The sequence below is a fragment of the Pleurodeles waltl genome, chromosome 4_1 (genome assembly GCF_031143425.1).
Source record: "Pleurodeles waltl isolate 20211129_DDA chromosome 4_1, aPleWal1.hap1.20221129, whole genome shotgun sequence".
Taxonomy (NCBI): domain Eukaryota; kingdom Metazoa; phylum Chordata; class Amphibia; order Caudata; family Salamandridae; genus Pleurodeles; species Pleurodeles waltl.
In genome coordinates, this window is record NC_090442.1 from 528,886,625 (window position 1) to 528,906,360 (window position 19,736).

The window sequence follows — 19,736 nt, forward strand, 5'->3', positions numbered from 1 at the left end:
ACAAACACCTAATCCGCATGCTGCAGATTTCCAAACCCTTCTTAGGAATATGGCTAGAGAGCATGATTACAATGCGGGATCGCTAAAGAAGGCTGTGGATGCTCCAGCATCTTCTTCCGCTTCATCCGGTCATTCTTCAGAGCAGGAGGACGCCCCTCCACGTAAGCGCAAGAAGAAAGCCCACCACCTAGAGGCTCCTACCCCGGAGGTGTTGACTTTCGAGCCGGAAGACATTGTGCACCCCAGATCCTCTCTGTGGTTGCCACCCCCTGAGGTGGAGGACTATGTAGAAGCCCACATCAGGCACGGGTTTGATAAAGATATCCGATCTAGACTAAGATCTGAGTGCCCCAGACCTGACTTTCCCTCCAAAGTCACAGAGACTCCAGAATTAGATCCTACCCTTGTTACGTTCCTCAAAAAATCAGCCAAGGATCCGAAAAAGGGTATCGATCGTGCCTGGCGTGGATGTCAGGACAAACTTTTAGATGTATCTGGTCCGTTAACTAAGATTCTGGAATTGGCCTTTGAAGCCAAGGAATCGGGTGATCCCATTAACCTGGATATTCTAGTTGGTTGGGCTCAGAGGGCACTATGCTTCTTGGGCAATTCTAATTGCGCTATTTCGTCTGAACGACGCAGATCGGTCTTGATGAAACTAGACCCCAAACTGGCAGACTTAGCTGCATCAGAATCTGGGCCCGTGGCTCAGGGCTTACTTTTTGGTTCTCCCTTCATGAAGGAACGGGCTAAGTTTGTATCCACCTACGCCAGTCTGGATAAGGCACAAGGATCCATTCGGAGAGTGCTGCGTCCACTTTTTCGAGGGGTCGGACGCTACAGAGGGCGTGCCTTCAGCCGTTTCAATCAGCAAAGCCCCTATCGTGGATCCTTCCAACATGGAAGAGGGGGTTTCCAGGGCTACGATTCCTCATCCACCTTCTACCCGTCAAGACCTAGGTATGGTCGAGACAGATTCCGCAGAGGAAGAGCGAAAGGACAACAATCTTTCTCCCAGGACTCGGGAGCCACAGGTGAGCTTGATTTTGAGTTCAAAAGTAATATTGGGGGGCAGAACTCAGAATTTTCTAGAGAATTGGCATCTTATCTCTTCAGATGCCTGGGTCCTAGAGACCGTTCAGGGGTTCAAACTAGAATTTTACGAGACTCCTCATCAAACATGCCTTCCCAGGCAGGGTTTTTTTTCCCGTCTAGAGCACAATCTTATTTCCACAGAGATTACAGCCCTGCTCAAGAAGGGTGCTGTTATCAAAGCTCCCCTTCATCCTTCAGGGTTTGTCAGTCCAGTCTTTCTGGTAGAAAAGAAAGGGGGCGGATCTCGCCTCGTTCTAAATTTAAAAGACTTCAACGGTTTTTTGCTATATCGTCATTTCAAAATGGAAGGGATCCATTTACTAAGAGATGTTCTCCAAGAGGAAGACTGGTTGGTTCGCCTAGATCTAAAGGATGCTTACTTGACCATTCCTATTTTTCCTCCACATCGGAGGTTCCTTCAGTTCTTTTGGGGAACAGAATGTTACGAGTACAAGGTCCTCCCTTTTGGCCTGTCTTCTGCCCCATGGTGTTTCACGAAGGTCATGCGGCCAGTAGTAGAATTTCTTCGCTCCCAAGGGGTCAGACTTATCGTCTACCTAGACGACATCCTAATCATGGCTCAAGATCGAGATCTTCTGTTGGATCACCTCAATTGGTCGGTGTCTCTTCTTCAGAGTCTGGGTTTCATAATCAATGCCCAGAAATCTGTCTTGATCCCCTCGCATCAGATAGACTTTCTGGGTTTCCAGATAGACTCTTTGCGGTCTCTTCTGATTCTTCCTTCAGGGAAGATCCGTTCAATCAAGAGAGAATTGAAGTCTCTATTATCCAGACAGACTGTTTCCTTGAGAGCAATTGCTTGCATGGTGGGCCTGCTTTCTTCTTCGATTCAGGCGATTTTTCCGGGTCCTTTGCATTACCGAGTCCTTCAGCGTTTGAAGATTTCTCATCTTCAGAAGGGTCTCAGCTATGCAGATCAGGTTCCACTGTCGGAGGAGTCACGTGCAGAGATGCATTGGTGGCTAGATCATATGGAAGCCTGGAACGGCAGAGCCATATTCAGCTCTCTTCCGGATGTAGTGATAGAGTCCGACGCCAGTCGTTGGGGCTGGGGAGCCCGGTGCGGTGCAGTATCCACGGGAGGCAGATGGTCCAGCTCGGAGTTGAATCTCCACATAAATTGCTTGGAACTCCTAGCAGGCGCATTCGCAATCAAGAGTCTTTCTCCCATCAGAGCGAATTGTTGCATTCTTCTTCGCATGGACAATATCTCGGCAGTGAGATATGTCAACAAGCTGGGGGGTACTCGTTCCCGCATTCTAGCAGAAATAGCCAAGGAATTCTGGCACTTTTGCCTTCAGCACAGGATCTCTGTGGTGGCGGAGTACCTCCCGGGGACCAGCAACTTAGTGGCAGACTGGAACTCTCGTCACCTGAGAGATTTCAGCGATTGGAGATTACATCCCAGAGTTTTCCGGACTCTGTCTGCGAAATGGGGTCCTTTTTCGATAGATCTGTTTGCATTTCGCCTCAATCGGCAGATGAAACGTTTTTTCAGTTGGAGACCAGATCCGGAGGCATCGAGGATGGATGCGTTTCTTCAGGACTGGTCTCAGGAGCTGAGTTATGCATTTCCTCCTTTCCTGATGATTCACAGGGTTTTGGCCCAGATCAGACGTCAGCAAGCGGAATTAGTGTTAGTGACGCCCCTTTGGAGATCGCAAGCGTGGTTCCCGATAGCAATGGAACTCAGTTGCGATCATCCAATCCTACTTCCCTTCCGAGAGAATCTCCTCCAGGACCCTCAGGGCTTGTTTCACCCGTTGATTCTGGCAGGCAAGTTGTCCCTGATGGCATGGCGTCTTTCAGGCAGAGATGGGTTATCCCAGGACTTTCGCAGGAGTCTTCCGATTTCATTGCAGGTTCCTGGTCCGCCAGCACTCACAAGAGATACGCTTCGGCGTGGAAGCGATGGAGTGCTTGGTGCAGTTCTAGGAGTGCAAATCCTTCTTCAGCAGGTAGCTGTCTGGTCCTAAATTTCCTCTCCTCCTTAGCAGCGTCAGGGTTGGCGTACCGTTCTATTAATAATTACAGGTCCGCTATTTCTGCAGGCCATTTACCAGTAGAAGGTAAACCCATTGGCGAATCCCCTCTTGTGTGTAAATTAATGAGGGGTATCAGATTAGCTAACCCCCCGCGACCACGTTATTCGTCCCTTTGGGATGTTAATGTGGTTCTTAGGTTTTTAGAATCCTGGCCTGCTAATAGATTTTTGTCTAGAAAACAGTTATCAGCTAAACTTACCATGTTATTGTGTTTAATATCATGTAAGAGAGTGTCAGATGTTAGGGCTCTAGATTTGGCGGGGAGAGTTTTTTCTCCTGATGGAGTTGTTTTTTCCATCTCCCGTAGAACTAAATGCAATTTAAAATCTGTGACTTATCCATGTTTTGTGGACAACCCCAAGCTTTGTGTGGTTCAATGTCTCAAAGCTTACGAGGTAAGTACAGAAGAGTTTTGTTCTGATATGGGGGGTCGATTACTCATTTCTCTGGTTAAACCATATCATCCTGTTTCATCAGCCACTCTCGCTAGGAGGATGCGTTGGTTGCTGAGTGAAGCGGGTATTGATATTTCTAGATTTGGTGCACATTCGGCCAGAGGGGCGATGGCATCAAAGTCTTTGGCTTTAGGTTCTCGTTTGGAGGACATTTTAAAGGCAGCAGATTGGTCTTCACCTTCTACGTTTAAAACTTTTTATTATAAACCTATGTTGATATAGCCTCTGTAGTTGTGAATCAGCTTTGAACAAGCATAATCTGAGCCTCAGGTCCTGACATAGAATTAAAAAAAATCTAGCTTTCGCGCTAAGAATTTTTCAATTCTATTAAGGACACGGAGGCGAGGATTATCCCACCGCACGGTATATACATAATGTTGGAATGTTATGATATCTGTTGATATGATGTGCAAATTTCTGTACGATAGTGCTTTCCCACCCTTTTGTTTGGTAATATAAGTATTTCTTATGTTATTCAGTTATTATGGCCTGAATTTTTTTCATTTATTCTAGGAAATGATGAGAAGTAAGGAAATCAGACGCGATTTCGTTCTTCCAGTCAAGTGAGATGCCAGTTCGTCTGCCTTGCGAGATGTCGTTCATAAATTTTGGATTGATACTTTTGTTGCTCTTTTTGAGTATTTTAGTTTTTGGTTTGAATTTTGAATTGGACAAAGAAAGAGGAGTGTCTTGGTGTGATTCAACATTTTATAGGCTTCCTCCTCTATGGTTCATCACGTGTCATGACTGATATTGGGTCATGTAGTTTTTTGTTTTTCCATGATGTTCATTGGCTGCTGTGTATAAATAAAGCATGGAAAGAGAAGCATAATCCTCGCCTCCGTGTCCTTAATAGAATTGAAAAATTCTTAGCGCGAAAGCTAGAAAATATTTTATTCCACACTGGAAAGAAGCTGCTGCCACTGGGGTGCTGCTTGGTCCTGGAAGCCAGGGAGGCTTTTTCTTAAAAGTCACCCGAATAGTAATATAACAAGAAATAAACGGTTGGTATGATATATAACGTTTATACCAGTACTGGCTGTTTTTGTCAACCAACTGTTTGACATGAGTCGCTGGTCAGTTACATAACCTGACTACAGTCACATAATTATTTACCACGTTTAAGCATTCCCGGAGTCAACAACGGAAAGTCAAGACAAGAGTAAATCCCGGTTTTTTGGCAGGATTTCGCTGCTCACCTTTGCTGTGTGCATAACTCCTCAGGAGCTGTGTGAACGTTTTTGATGGGCTTGGTGTGTGCACGATTGTGGCTCAGTATTGTGCAGGTAAGGACAGCCTGGCTCCGAGCTGGTGCCTGGTCTGCACTGTTTTGTTTGTGATTCGCACACACTTGTACGTGCCAGTGGTGTATTTGAAACAGAACTGTTGGGTCCTCCTCCCCAAAGTGAACAACATTGAAACGTGGGACTTTATGACCCGGAGGCTGTGCGTGGTGTTGGTATTTGCTGGCGTGCCAAGCTTCTTGTCAGCGCGAAGAACGCAGGTCCCTTTACTCTTAGCTGATTGCCTTCCGTACAATCCGTTGCAGGCTCTGGAGATGTAAGTGTTTATTTTTCAACTGTTTTAATTTACACTGCAAGGACTTTGTAATCAGAATTCCTGAATAGTGAAAGGAAACCTACTCTTTTGAAAACCTCTGTCATGTTCTCTAGTCTTGCTTAATATTAAAACCATCAGCACCGTTTTCTGTTTAGTTCGACGCAAACCCCTAACACTGTGGCACTCTGCACCGCACCTTGCCCCTCTGTGCATCTAATGTTCATGCTGCTGCTGTCACGATATGTCCATTCTGTTAAGCGCCAGGGCAGGTAGCGCCATCCGGCGCTAAGTCTGTGTGCTATTTCAAACACCTAAGCAAGTTTATATTGTTTCTTGTTGCCCACAGCATAGTCGTTGTGTTTGCCCACCTCACCCTGGCTTAATTTACCGCCCTCTGAAAGATGAAAGACAAAGTCGACCACGTTAGGATTTCAAAGCCACGTTAGCTTTTCGTGTTTGTTTTGGCCAGGTGTATCAGTTTCGTGAACGTAATATTTCTTCAAATTGCATAATTATTTACAATAGTGCAGATGCTATAACATCGACAAACAGATGTGAAACATATTCACATTTTTAACATAGATTAAAATATGTTCCGATACTGAAATAGTTTCCTATTGTGCACTCTAAGATTTAGCTAGCACTATTAGCGTATTGGCTTACGGTACACGTTTTGCATTTATTGAATTACTATTGTGCTTTAGACATTTTGTATCAATAAAGTATGCATAAATTACTGCCCCGTGGGTCACATATACAGGTAGGTGCAGAATTTTCAAAACTGAACTATCCACTTCATCTGCCTCACATGAAGCCATAACAAATGATTTACTATAAGCCTAGTTATCATGTTTCTAAACTCACATTTTATTAATCGGTTCTCAGAGCGCTTACCTTTATCACATGTTCAGCCTCTGCATCTGATACACATACTCTCGATCAAATGCTATGTGATAAGTGCCCCAGAGAATACTTGTTACAGATGAACAAGCTGTGCCCTGTTCAACGTTACACCTTCTCAAGTGTGCATTTCATTCTATACACAATTGTTTCACTTTGGGCTAATTTTCTACTACAGTAAATGGTTAATGGTTAATATTGGTCAGATATACCTTTACAATACTGCCATTGTGCTCTACAGAGAGGAATTCAAGACCTGCACATTCAGACTGGGCAAAGGTCTTCTGAATAATGAAAAAAATGTTGTTAGTAAAGCCACACAATGTAGACATGTCCAGTTGCAGCACCATTTGAAGTAATAGAAGTCACACACAAAATTTATAGACTAGCAACCCCATCGAGATTCTGGCATTTTTCAAAATATATATTATGTACGTTTCTCTCACCAGTCATAATCTCGCTATCCACTAAGAGTCGAATATGAGCTCACACAAGTGATTATAGGAGAGAAACATGCCATCAAGTAGGTGCCCAGTTTTTCAGAACTTGCACAGTTTTTGCCTATGGCCCATTTGCCTCCTTTGAATTGTTTCAATCAGACCGAGATTTACATCTTTATATTGCAACATATGTTTCTCTTAAAATAGATTACATATTCTAGCGCAAGGGAAATATTCGATTTTGTGGGTTATATGCAGACTGCGCTGGACATACCTCAACAATACTCTTTAAACAAGGCATACAGTTGGCTAAGCGTTTACTACCTCAACAGCTCATCCACAAAATTCCAGTACACTCAATACCACATAATTACTATCCACATAATTCCACTGCACACCATGCCACATAATGCCACTTCACAAATCCACTCCACACCAAACAATTTCACCACACACAATTCCAATCCAACCCATGTAATTCCACACCCTGCCACATAAACCACCCCACTCCAAACCAAAACCCTGGGGTAAAAAACATTGTAATTTACAGTGCCAATAGTTCCAAATCTCACAAATGCGAGACATATTGCCTTGAAAATGCTTGTTATACATAGAAGTCACACTCAAGGTAGACCCCAAAGGCTCATAGAGCAGGATGTGCTGCATTTAAAATGTAAGACGTGGGTTTAAGTCTTACATTTCCTGATAATAATACTGTTTTTCACTCCTGTAAGACCTATTTCTCACATTAACTAACACTGATTTACCATATTACATCTAATAAGTGCTAACTTTGGATTTGGAGCAGGTAGAAACTTTGGGCCAGATGTATCATGCATTTTTGTGGTGGCAAATGGCTATCATGGGCCGTTTGTGACCGCAAAAATGCATTTTGGTATGTATGAATTTCAATTTGCGATTCAGTAGCTTGTTCCCGAATCGCAAATTGGAACTGTGACTACATACCGAATCGGTATTAGGTAGGGGCATGTCAAGGGCATTCCTTCCTAATCCCGAATCGCAGAGGTATGCAGGAATGTTTTGTGAGCAAAATGCGGTCTCAAAACATTCACATTTTACCACCTACATCAAGTAGGTGATAACCCATTCACAAACCGGAAGGGGTAGCTAAGCGACCCCTTCCCCTTTGTGAATGTATGCAAAAAAAAAAATTTAAGTGGTCCCATGAACCACTGCCTACTCTTAAAAAATGAAAAGAAAACTTTTAGTTTTTCTTTTTTAAGTGCATCTCTTTATCCTTTAATGAAAGTGGGCTGCATTTTTTTTTAAAAAAGAATGCTTTATTTTAAAGCAATCACAGACATGGCAGTCTGCTGAGCCCAGCAGGACACCATCTCTGTGATGTTAACATTTCCTAAAGGGTCGCAAATTGCAACTAACCTCATGAATATTAATGGGGTAGGTTGCTTTGCGACCTATTAGGAAGCACACAATGGAACTCCATGCGTTTCATACATTAGAATAGCAGTTACCCAATATCGATTCACAGGGAATTGCAATTAAGTAATCAGAATTTAATAAAATGATATATCTGGCTCTTAACGTTTAGACTCAAATAAATTGTAATTCGAAATCATTTTTGATGGTAAAGTCAGATTTTCCAAATTTCCAGATAGTCCAAAAATGCCACATTTAGAATGTTGACATTTTCTGACCTACTCATTATGTGCTTCTGCCACTGTCCTGGGTCACCTGGCTGTGAATGGCTCTGTGTTAGAAATGGGGTTTTTGGTTGGCAGTCAGATTACCCTCTGTCCAAGCAAGAACCCTCACTCTAGTCAGGGTAAGTCACACACAATCCAAATTATCCTGTGCCCACCCTCTGGTAGCTTGGCACGAGCAGTCAGGCTTAACTTAGAAGGCAATGTGTAAAGTATTTGTGCAATAAATCATACAATAACACAATATAGTACCACAAAAATACACCACACAGTGTTTAGAAAAATGTATAATATTTATCTGGATATTTGCAGGTCAAAACGATAAAAGATGGAATAAGAAATTGTAGAGATATCACTGAAAAGTGATATGAACTGTCTTAAGTCTTTAAAAAGCAAACAAAGGGGGTTATTACAACTTTGGAGGAGGTGTTAATCCGTCCCAAAAGTGACGGTAAAGTGACAGATATACCACCAGCCGTATTCCAAGTCCATTATATCCTATGGAACTCGTAATACGGCTGGTGGTATATCCGTCACATTTGGGACAGATTAACACCTCCTCCAAAGTTGTAATAACCCCCAAAGTCTCTTTCAAGCACAAAGTACCTGGTTTGAAGTGGAAAATCTCCGCAAAGGACCGCAGAGGAGGAGATATGTGGAAAAATGGCGTGTGCGTCAGTTTTCGCCCCTTCACACACGGACTTGCGTCGTTATTTTTCATGTGGGGAAGTCGTGCGTCGTTTTCCGGCACGCGGACAGTCTCCTTCTGTGGTTCGTGGGATTACCAGATGCCCCGGGGTCTGTGCGTGGAATCCTAGGCTTGTTTTCCGGCTGCGCGTCGTTCTGGTGGGCTGTGTGTGGAATCTTCTCCCTCACGGCAGGCGTTGCGTCGATTTCCTCTCTGAAGTCGGGCGGCGTTTTCCAGGCGAGGCTGTGCGTCGAAGTTCTGGTCGCACCGTCAGGCGTCGCGTCGAGCGGCATCTTTCCGGATCGGCGTGCAGTGAATTGTTCACCGCGGAGCAAGCTGTGCGTCGAATTTTTCGGCGCACAAGGCGTCCAGTTGAAAAAGAGAAGTCTTTTTGGTCCTGAGACTTCATTTCAATCCTGTCTGCCAGGGTCCCAGTAGGCGTTGTGGCAGTCCTTTGTGTGAGGGCAGGCCCTCCACCCTCCCAGCCCAGGAAGACCCATTCAAAATGCAGATGTATGCAAGTGAGGCTGAGTACCCTCTGTTTGGGGTGTGTCTGAGTGAATGCACAAGGAGCTGTCAACTAAGCCCAGCCACACGTGGATTGTAAGGCACAGAAAGATTTAAGTGCAAAGAAATGCTCACTTTCTAAAAGTGGCATTTCTAGAATAGTAATATTAAATCCAACTTCACCAGTCAGCAGAATTTTGTATTACCATTCTGGCCATACTAAATATGACCTTCCTACTCCTTTCAGATCAGCAGCTACCACTTCAATAATGTATGAGGGCAGCCCCAATGTTAGTCTATGAAGGGAGCAGGCTTCACTGTAGTGTAAAAACGAAATTAGGAGTTTTTACACTACCAGGACATGTAAACTACACAGGTACATGTCCTGCCTTTCACCCACACAGCACCCTGCTTAGGGGTTACCTAGGGCACACATTAGAGGTGACTTATATGTGGAGAAAGAGGCGGTTTAGGCTTGGCAAGTACTTTTAAATGCCAAGTCGAGGTGACAGTGAAACTGCACACACAGGCCTTGCAATGGCAGGCCTGAGCCAAGGTAAAGGGGCTACTTAAGTGGGTGGCACAACCAGTGCTGCAGGCCCAGTAGTAGCATTTAATCTACAGGCCCTAGGCACATATAGTCCACATTACTAGGGACTTATAAGTAAATTAAATAGTCCAATCAGGTATGATCCAAGGTTACCATGTTTAAAGGGAGAGAGCATATGCACTTTAGCACTGGTTAGCAGTGGTAAAGTGTGCAGAGTCTAAAAGCCAGCAAAAACAGTGTCCAAAAAGTGGAAGGAGGCAGGCAAAAAGTTGGGGTGACCACCCTAAGGCTGTCAGGTCTAACACTCTGCTGTTGGGGTTTGCTGATGGGTTTTGTGTATCCTTCCCAGACTGTGACACAAAGGGGACTACGTGTGGGCAGGAGGGCCATCCTGCCTGGATGACTGGGGCGTACTGTGCCCTGCCCCACTTGCACATCAAAGGGCTTGCCTGCAGCACAGACAAAGGTCCCTGACACCAGTCTTTTCTCACCCCAGACCTCTTGGAGATTTGACAGGACCAAATATGGGGGTGGGATAGGGTGGTCCCCCCACACACAGAGGCTGGCACCAGGGATAAATATTGGACCCTTTGAACACCTCTTCCGTATACTGCTTGGCCTGTGGAGGATTCAGAAGGACTGCCCTGCTTTCAGAAGGACTGACCTGCTACTTCAAGGACTTCCTTGCTGGTTGAAGGAGAGCTGAACCATCTCCTTGAACCCAGGACCAACCAAAATGACTCCAAGGGGTAGTTAGCTGGTCTTCTGTGTGAGCTATAGGGACATAACTGCTCTTAAATATTTGAACCCTATGGCTTCCCTCTGCTGGAGTGAGTCCTAACCATCCAGGTAGTGCCTTCCCAGTTCCAGAATTCTTATTTTCAACAACAACTTTCTGGAGAACCCACAGAGGACCAGGACCTATCTGCCAGATGATCCACCCAAGGTGCATCGACAGCCGGCCTGACTTCACTGTAGTTCCGACTACATTATTCTCTGCAGCAGTCAATCCTATTCAGCAGGACCCCCCCAAGTGAAGATATAATCCTGCAACCTCGTCCCGCTGGAGATTTTCAACTTCCAAAATGTTGTCTAAGTCTGAAGGTAAAAATCTTCACTGGGCTGCTTGACGAACGACTCTCCATCAATGATGACAACATCCTGGTCTGGAAATTCAGCTTTTCCCATGCAGAGCTTTTTTTTAAATCATTGATGGCTTCACCAAGTCTTTGTCCTCGGGCCACAGCATCAATGACTTCATCTCAGCCTGCTGCCTTGCCCTTCAGAACTTTCTCAGGAACTTTTCTTCAGAATTTTTTCTAAGCCTCAAGATAAGCCCAGACCAAGCTCAATCCACCCCTACTATCCTACCTGGGATTCATTTTGGTTGGCCTTAACATTTGATTTTGAGCCTCTCGCATGACCAGATTCACATGGTCGGCATTTTGATCTAATACATCCCCGATTTCCCTAAAAACTTTAAAAGATCACAACTTGAGTTCTACAAATTGGATTCATTTCATTTTTGTGTAATTGTATTTATTAAAATCTTCTGTATTTTGGCTGGTTTGGGATTTTCCTTGTCTTGTGTTTTCACTTTATTACTTTTTCTATGTTGTATAAATACTTTACACGTTGCCTCTAAGTTAAGCCTGACTGTTTTTGGCCAAGCTACCAGGGTGTTAAGAATAAGTTAATTTAGTGCCCTTTGTGGTTCACCCTGACAAGAACTGTGGTTGTTGCTTAAGTGGGGCTATTTATTTTATATATTTTTCAAACAAATAACTGAAAAAAACATACCCATTTATAGAGACATACCCACTCATCTAAATAGGTAATGATATGCTTGCATACATGTATACGCATGGCGCTTAGTTCTAAATGTTAGTATCAGGCATAAGTCTTTCTCTCTCTCTATATATATATATATCTATATATATATACATATAAAAAGACACACACACATGTACATAGAATCAGCAATATTTACATGGTCAATTATACACATGTATTCTGTGGATGAGTATACAAAGTTATTGTTTACCTGGGTTGTTCCATGCATTAGCTCAACTGCTCTTTCTGTCTGATAAGTTATGAAGTCTACGCTGATGAAGTGCATTGTTGTATTCATTGTATTGTATTGTTTTGAAATAGTTATATAGCGATTACTACCCCTATGTTGGCCACTAAAGCATTTGCCTACATGGGTAGAACGCTAGACTAAGAAGAGTGTGCAGTTGAACCTATTTACAAATCTCTTATTTGTGCAAGGTAGAACTACAGACAGTGTGAAAGAGGAGGTATGCAGCTTGCCATCTGGATGCTCCTTGCCTCTTCTGGGTGCAGGGAATAGCTAAAGCAAATGAAAAAATGCTCTTGTCTCTGTGAAGGTTGAAGTTTGCTGATAGGGCCCAATCGCCTTGATTAAACAGTAAGTTTGCATATCTCTGGTCTCAATGTTAGTGTGCCAATGTGTTGAATTCAAGGTAGCGCATTATTTTTTTAAAGAAATTTGTGTTCTGAAGACAGCACATACACTTTACACCAAGTTCTAAAGGTCTGAAGATAAAAAATTAAAAAAAACCATAGGTTTGGGCATAGTTACGACTTTTTGAAACTCATGAACATATTTGTAAATGAAATAGCATATAGTGAGGGTAATCACTCTTTTTAATTGATGAAGCACATGTTTGAAAGAGCATGCAAATGAATCACGGTGATGAAGAACTCTTTGATTCAGATAAAAATCAGGACACGAGGCATAACAAAGTATTTAAAGAACTGTGACGCATAGGTGTCTCTTAAAAATAGGCCATACAGCGATGACAAGTGCATTTTTCATTTCTATGTTTTCAACCACACATGAGAAGTTCACCAAACCACGCTATTAATATACATCTTTGTCGTCTTCTTGGTAAGGATTTTGCCCTCTTTTTTTTTACTTTGTGGTCTTTAATAACAGCCTATTACGATCAGCAAATTGCATGTTTCATGCACATTTTTGCAGTATGACATTTTTAATGACTACATCGGTAACCAAGTTATCATAAGCAGCTTTAAATTTCGTTTTGCAATTTATTGTACATTTTGGGTCTTATTCAGAATGACATTTAGGACTACGTAGAAACATTCCCTATAGTACTGTTTTACATACTCTTACACGCAATGGTAAATCAGCCCTGAAACGTCCAACGACCTATTAGTAAAAGTGTATTGAGGAGACAGTGCTATTTGCACTAATTTTGTATGAATATTTAGTGAATAGTCCCTCTGTTTTGAAGCTAGTTCAAGAAGGCATGTAAGAATAGGTAAACAAGTAATACAGATGAAGTTTTTACATGCTTCAAAATGCCTTTGTGAACAGATCCTTTGTTTGATGTGAAGAATATTTATATACATGAGGCCAGTCTGCTGGGTAATGTTCCTCAGCCCAGCCTGTAGAGGTAAGCCGGCCAAGGGTTCCCTAGGTCATCCTTGCTAGGTAGCTCAAAGCAGTTGTTAGACCTCAGAAAGCAAAGAAGGAGAACAATAAACAATGCATTAAAAATATAAAAACACTAAGCACCCTTGACCCAGTCAAGTACAAGCAGATAATCACAGCTGGTACTTAATGATTTTGGCACTATTCTCAACCTCAACATTTCAAAATGCATATCTCCAGTTCTACTTATAAGATTTTTGTTCTATTTGGTGTGATTTTATTTACTAAAATGTTCTCTATGTATTTCTAACTTGGTTTGCAATTATTCATGTGTTATGTTTTCACAATATTACTGTTAAGCATGAATGTTTTTATGCCAAGCTACTAGAGGGTTAAGCACAGTTTTATTCAATTACGTTTGTAGTTCACCCTAACAAGGACTGTGATTATTATTTGAGGATGGTTCTCATCACCCTCAACTAATACTCCAATTCTTACATCAACCCTCAACCCACAGTGAGGTGAAACAGAGTGAATTACATAAAAAACGGTGGCAATGTGCCAAGTTGTTCGATTTTCTTACAATATGATCGTTTTTCGATTGCGTTTTTGCATGGCGTTTCAGCTGGAAATGTCACTGTGTTTATAAGAAGAATGCATTAAACATTCATATCTAACAAGGCATTATACCATTCAGTCACAAGAATATGCCTTTTTTATTATTGCCCTTTACCACTAAATGCTTGTAAATTCATAGAGCTGCCACCTATAATTTGTTCTTCTTAACTACAGCTCAGATGCAGACTGTTGTCAATGAGGAAACATCGACTAAATACATTTTGCATGTTTGATTCCTTGATGACAGAGAAGGCTGCGTACACATGTTGCCCACAGCATATTCTGTCATAAATTTGAGCACTTGGTAAAACATGGAACAAACTGTCACAATAGGTTTGTTCTTTTCTTAATAATAGACCATATACATAGCTGCATATAGTCAAAAGCTACATTCAGGTATGTATATGCACTATTCACACACGCTGCTAACAGTATTTTTGAGAAGGCTGGGTACATTCCAGACTTGCAAACTAAATGTAGATACATTAAGAGAACTAGAAGGGTAATACATCTGTGGATTTGATAGTTAAGTCTCAACAAAGGAGGTCTCCTTACTTATTCATCTCATTTAGACATCCAAGCGATTTGTACATTGATGTACTAATTTAAAAATGTTAGCTCCGAATCGAAAGATGAATTAGTCATTTGATTTTTCGACGGTCCTGGGTAAAGCGGTAGGACCATAAATAGTAAGACAGAGTTCATCAGCAGTGCAGATCATCGTTTCATATTAAGAATTTAAAGAGGAATTGTTAAAGGTAACATTTATCTGTCTATAACAGATTGGTCTGAACACCTAAGACAGGTATATAGGTGCGCCACCATGAAGCATTAGAAAAGATGGTCAGAGTTCTGCATTACTGAAGCACACTACAGGGGCACATTGGCACCCACTGTATTCAACACTAGCTGTTCCATCAATGTAATCAAAATTGCTCCCAAATAGATCTAGTGCAACAACTCTTTATGAGCAGAACAGGGGGGCCGAGCAAAGCGAAAGGTGAGTCAAGCTCCAAACAGGAGGGAGTAAGAGTAGGACGCTAGCAAGCGATTTCAGATTGCACACTACTTAAAAGAATTGGAAACACAGATTGAGGTATGGCAGAAAAGAACCAGAACTACACAAAATACAATGAAGGCATACTGATCATCCAGAAAGCATAAAGCTTGAAGGAAGTCCATTTCAAAGTGGCCCCTTAGTAGAAGTCGGAGCAATATCTGATGAAAATTAGACTAGTCCATCTCTACCAGGCCTACGTTGGCCAAACTCTGACATCCTCTGAATTTTGAGAGATGAGTCAGGCATATAAAGCTATATTTGATCTTTTTATTTCCTTGCATTTAAGGACCAGTTACTGCGAGGGCGGGACAGAATGTTTTGTTTTAATCTAAGCAATACTGAAGTAACATCTACTCCCTGTGAAGCTGGGCAACAAAGCATTTATTTCTCAGAATTATAATGCCTGGCAGTAGAGACAGGCATCTGCAGGACAGTTGATCAATTACTTTAATGTGTGAGCATGTGCACTGCCACCTTTCTCAACAAGCACTGGCAAATAAAATAGGCCTGGCTTATAACTGGTATTATATGACAACAAATCTGTGAGGGGTGTTAGACTGCTTCTGGTCGAGTGTAGGCCCAGGGAATATGTCAATTTTGAAGCCATAATTCGTGTAATTTTGTGGTATACTTCTTAAATAAAAATTCCTGAAATCATGCCATTAGTCGGGGTTGCGTACTTATGCCACTATTCGTGGCAAAAATTATAGTGCAGAAACAATGCAAACAACTAGAAAGTGAGAGGGTGTGGTTTGCAGCAAATGTGTTTTTCATGCTATATTTGTAGCACAAAATGCAACTTCGCGTCAAACAGTGATGCAAGGGTGCATCCCACTCTAAAATATAGTCCTATATGCCAGATTTACAATTTTTCCAGAAATTTCATGCAATTACATGAAAGCAAATTATGCAAATTTTTCACACAGCTATTTAAGTGTGATTGCTACTCCAAGAGGTGTGGGAGTTCTGTCAGCAGGACAATATCGCTTGCATGTGAGGTGAGAATACGTCTAGTAGCGTGAGAAATGCAAGACTGTTACCAGTAGCCTGCACTTTTCTCACCAAATACAAACAAAACCAAAATGTTGGTTTATAATTGTAAGTGCCTGCATGTTTCCATTTATGCAGAATAGGCACTCGTTCATCCTTCAATGTACTAATGTCTTGAGTGCTACTGATGTGACCTCCATGTCAAAAGCACTCCCAGCCTGGTGCTGTGGACTTGAAGGTCAAGTCAAGGGTACAATAGGGTACAATACCACTTAATAAATCCATGTCCAATCCTAAATTACTCCATACAAAGCTTCTTCTTAATATATGGGGCAGAAGGTCTGTGTTAACAACGGCTCTTTCTGTTATGAGCAATGGAACTACTTCAAAGGCGGACTAACACAACTGCTGCCCTAGCAAACGCTGCCAAACAAAAGACGATTAATAAAGAAAAGAGCCAAAGTGCCTCCCCATATATTGCTTACTGTTTTTTTTTTATTTGTGAATACGTAATACATCTAAAGTTGTCTGGCATGTGCAGTTAACATACAAGTAAACACTCCCGCTGAAGTGGTAATGCGCGCAGTTCCATAGAAATATCACTACAAATTTAGCCAACATAGTAATTAGTGATGGAAAATACACTCACCGTCCATGTTATTGTCAGTTCCCCATTACTTCCACCCCCACCTCCGACATCAGACGGCGCTACATTTGGAGCTAAAATAAAGACAGAGGAAAACATGTTCCTAATGGCGCCATAGAACTTAGCAAAGAAGACATTTAAACAGCGTTTGCTCAGAAGTGCAGATGTAGCCTGCATGCTTTATTTAGAGGTAGGCATCATAAACTCAAGTGGCTAATTATCTTCTAAGGAATACTTTTACATACTTTTAATCTATTGCCAAAAGTAAATATCTTTCCATCTTTTTACCATAGTATTAAACAATGAGGGCCTCGTTCACAACCTAAGTCAGAACTCTGCACCGGGTGCAGGTTTCCAAACGTGCATGGGTGCAGATTTCTGACTTTGTATAGTTCACAAAGTTTTTCCAGATTTCCAGATTATGCGTGGAAATCTCTGAAAGACGCAGGTTTCAACACAATCCTGTAAAATCTATTTTTACTTGTAACCATTAAAATGTACTAGGCGATATAAGGGTAATAGAAAATATCCATAATAATATTCATATTCTTTTCAAATAGTATGTACAAACTTACTTTTTGAATTTTATGAATACAGAGTAAACATCTCTTACCTTCTGGTAGTGGCTTTTCAATTAATGCAAAATCACATCGAGTACCAAAATCATTAGTCAGTGGTGCACTATATTGATTTCTTAATTCAATAGGTGTTGGGCATCATTGTAAAAACTGTTTGGGCACAGAGATCTATAATGCACAGCCTACATACTCGTTCTTTATCAGGACAATTCCATCAGAGTGGGATGACATCCCTACTTAGGCTCTCATTACGACTGGCTCAGCAAAAGCCTTTAATTTTCCCAAACCCCGGAGTTATCGATACTGTGATACTGGTAACTAGGAGAGCGGCGAAAATCCGGGCCATTAAGAGTTGGACCCTTAGGGCCGCTAAGAAATGAGGAATCATGGTGAATCTATGGATCCTGCATCCGATTTACCCAGTAATTCCTCATTTTGGGCCGGACATTCACTCCGTATTTATGGCTGCTTTTAGAAGCCGATACGTTGGGTGAAAGTAAAAATTTGCCATTCCGATGTAACCATTAGTTGAGATAATCAGCCGCATCGAAATTAAAAAGGCCCCTCTTAGTACTTGGTTCAGGTGTGACAGTATATATTGTTGACTCACTTTATGATCACAGAAATGAATAGAGCACAATGGGAGATGTTTCTGTAGCCTTAATTCCAAATCCTTTCTTGAAATAAAATTGCATTCTTAAAGCTAGAACTAAGCCCAGTCGTTTTTATAGCCTTTCGCATATTTTGTCCAGGCCGACCTCCAACATAACTTGGAATCAGCAGTCACTCTTAAGTAAATATATTCCCTTAATACTTCAGGAATTAAGCTTTACTTTGCAGCTTACTGGTAACCTCAGCCAACATAGCTTGGGTGCGGTAAAACCGATGGCCAAGAGGCATTTTCTCCTCATGGTATTTTCAATGAGGTATCCCGCATAACGTTTGAATGTGAGCAATACTCTTGCGTGCAGTGTTCACATGAGATTCTGACACACAAATATAACTTAATGTTTACGCACAATAGTCAAGCAATTTTATGAAACAAATTACACATTTTGCACATCACACCATCACCAATGTCCATTGCATAAAAATTGTTAATAGCATCTCCTGTCCTTTTAATCAAGGGGGGAGTGAGGGGAGCGTCACTGATTGCCTCACACCTACGCGCTTCAGTTCTAATCCCTGAAGTGCCCAGGGCCAATTGTCAATCAGTGACACCTAGTCACGGAGTGGGGTGGTGTCAGCTGTCTCATTGAAATCACATTAGGTTAGCCAGTGAAGGAAGGCAACAGTCCCAGGCCTCGTGGGTTCTCTGAGGGAGAGCGCTGTACATGCAGGTAAGTATGATTTTATTTTTAATGTTTGGTGTGTGCATGCATGCATGCATGAATAATTGGAAGTAAATGTTGTGAATGGATGTGTGTGTGTGAATGCATGAGTGTGGGTGTTTATGTGTGGATTTGTGCCCTGCCGCCCCATCCCTGCTAAAAGTACAGGCAAACACATTAATATCACCCGCTATGCTTAATTAACACGTTTCAAAAACATATTACATGCATATTACCCCAGCACATTCACAAAGAAAACTTTATATAGTTTTAGGCATTTCCGTGTGGGTTGATCATTTCACTATGAGATGTGCTGCCATTTTGCACTCTTTCACTTCGCATAAGGAAAACTATGTCACGTCAGACACCATTGTGACACAGTGCCACATCTAAGATAATAATTCTAGGAACGACTCCTATGACTAAGAAAACCCTTCTGCCATTTCCAGGCACTTTAAATAAGAAGTGGAACTATTACTCAATGTATGGTGCTATTGACAGATTTCAGAAGGATAGAAGAGTGAGTGCTTTGCAATGAATCAAACTCGAAACCTCAGAACAACGCTTCTGCATGTTCGTCTCAATGAGCCATCCTCTGCAGCATCACTTCTTTCTTGCACGCGCAGTGCTCTTTCAGAGGCCGTGTCTTTGGCTTGTGCCCTGTAAGCCGTCTTCAGTGTAGGGATTCAGTACACTCATTAGTGTGACCATCTACAAACTGGGGCCTGGCGCTTTGGAACTGGTTCACCCAGCAGGTCTGGACCAGGAACCTAAAGACGGTGCCCACACCAACACATTACATTGGCCAGATACGTGCAATATATCTTGTGGCTTATCTGATTCAGAAAGCTTAACTGTAATGACAATATTATCTCAAAGAACACAAAAATTCGTTTGCTTAGTTGTACTTACGAGCGCCCTCTGTTTTAATTTTCGCCGATGGGATGCTAGGTTCTCCTATGCCAAGTGTGTTTGTTGCTATCACCCGGAACTCATACTCCATCCATGGAATGAGGTCTATCACCTTCGCCCTTTCCATATTTCCTTCTATGTTCTTTGGGTCTACGGAAAATGAAACATCAAATACATTATGAAGAAAGCTGCTATTTCATAACAGATGTCTTAAAATGTGTTAGCGTGCTTTGTGTG

At 42.0% G+C, this 19,736-nt stretch overlaps 1 protein-coding gene across 3 annotated transcripts in view; it reads right to left on the minus strand.

Annotated features, from left to right (window-relative positions):
* CNTN1 (contactin 1) overlaps positions 1-19,736 on the minus strand; it is an 895,734-nt gene that overhangs the window by 84,181 nt on the left and 791,817 nt on the right. For all 3 annotated transcript variants that reach the window (XM_069228856.1, XM_069228858.1, XM_069228855.1), the window contains 2 exons: positions 19,500-19,649; positions 16,682-16,752 (listed from right to left, as the gene is read on the minus strand). In XM_069228856.1, coding sequence (XP_069084957.1) covers positions 16,682-16,752; positions 19,500-19,649 — 221 coding nt within the window. The remainder of the gene's footprint in view (positions 1-16,681; positions 16,753-19,499; positions 19,650-19,736) is intronic.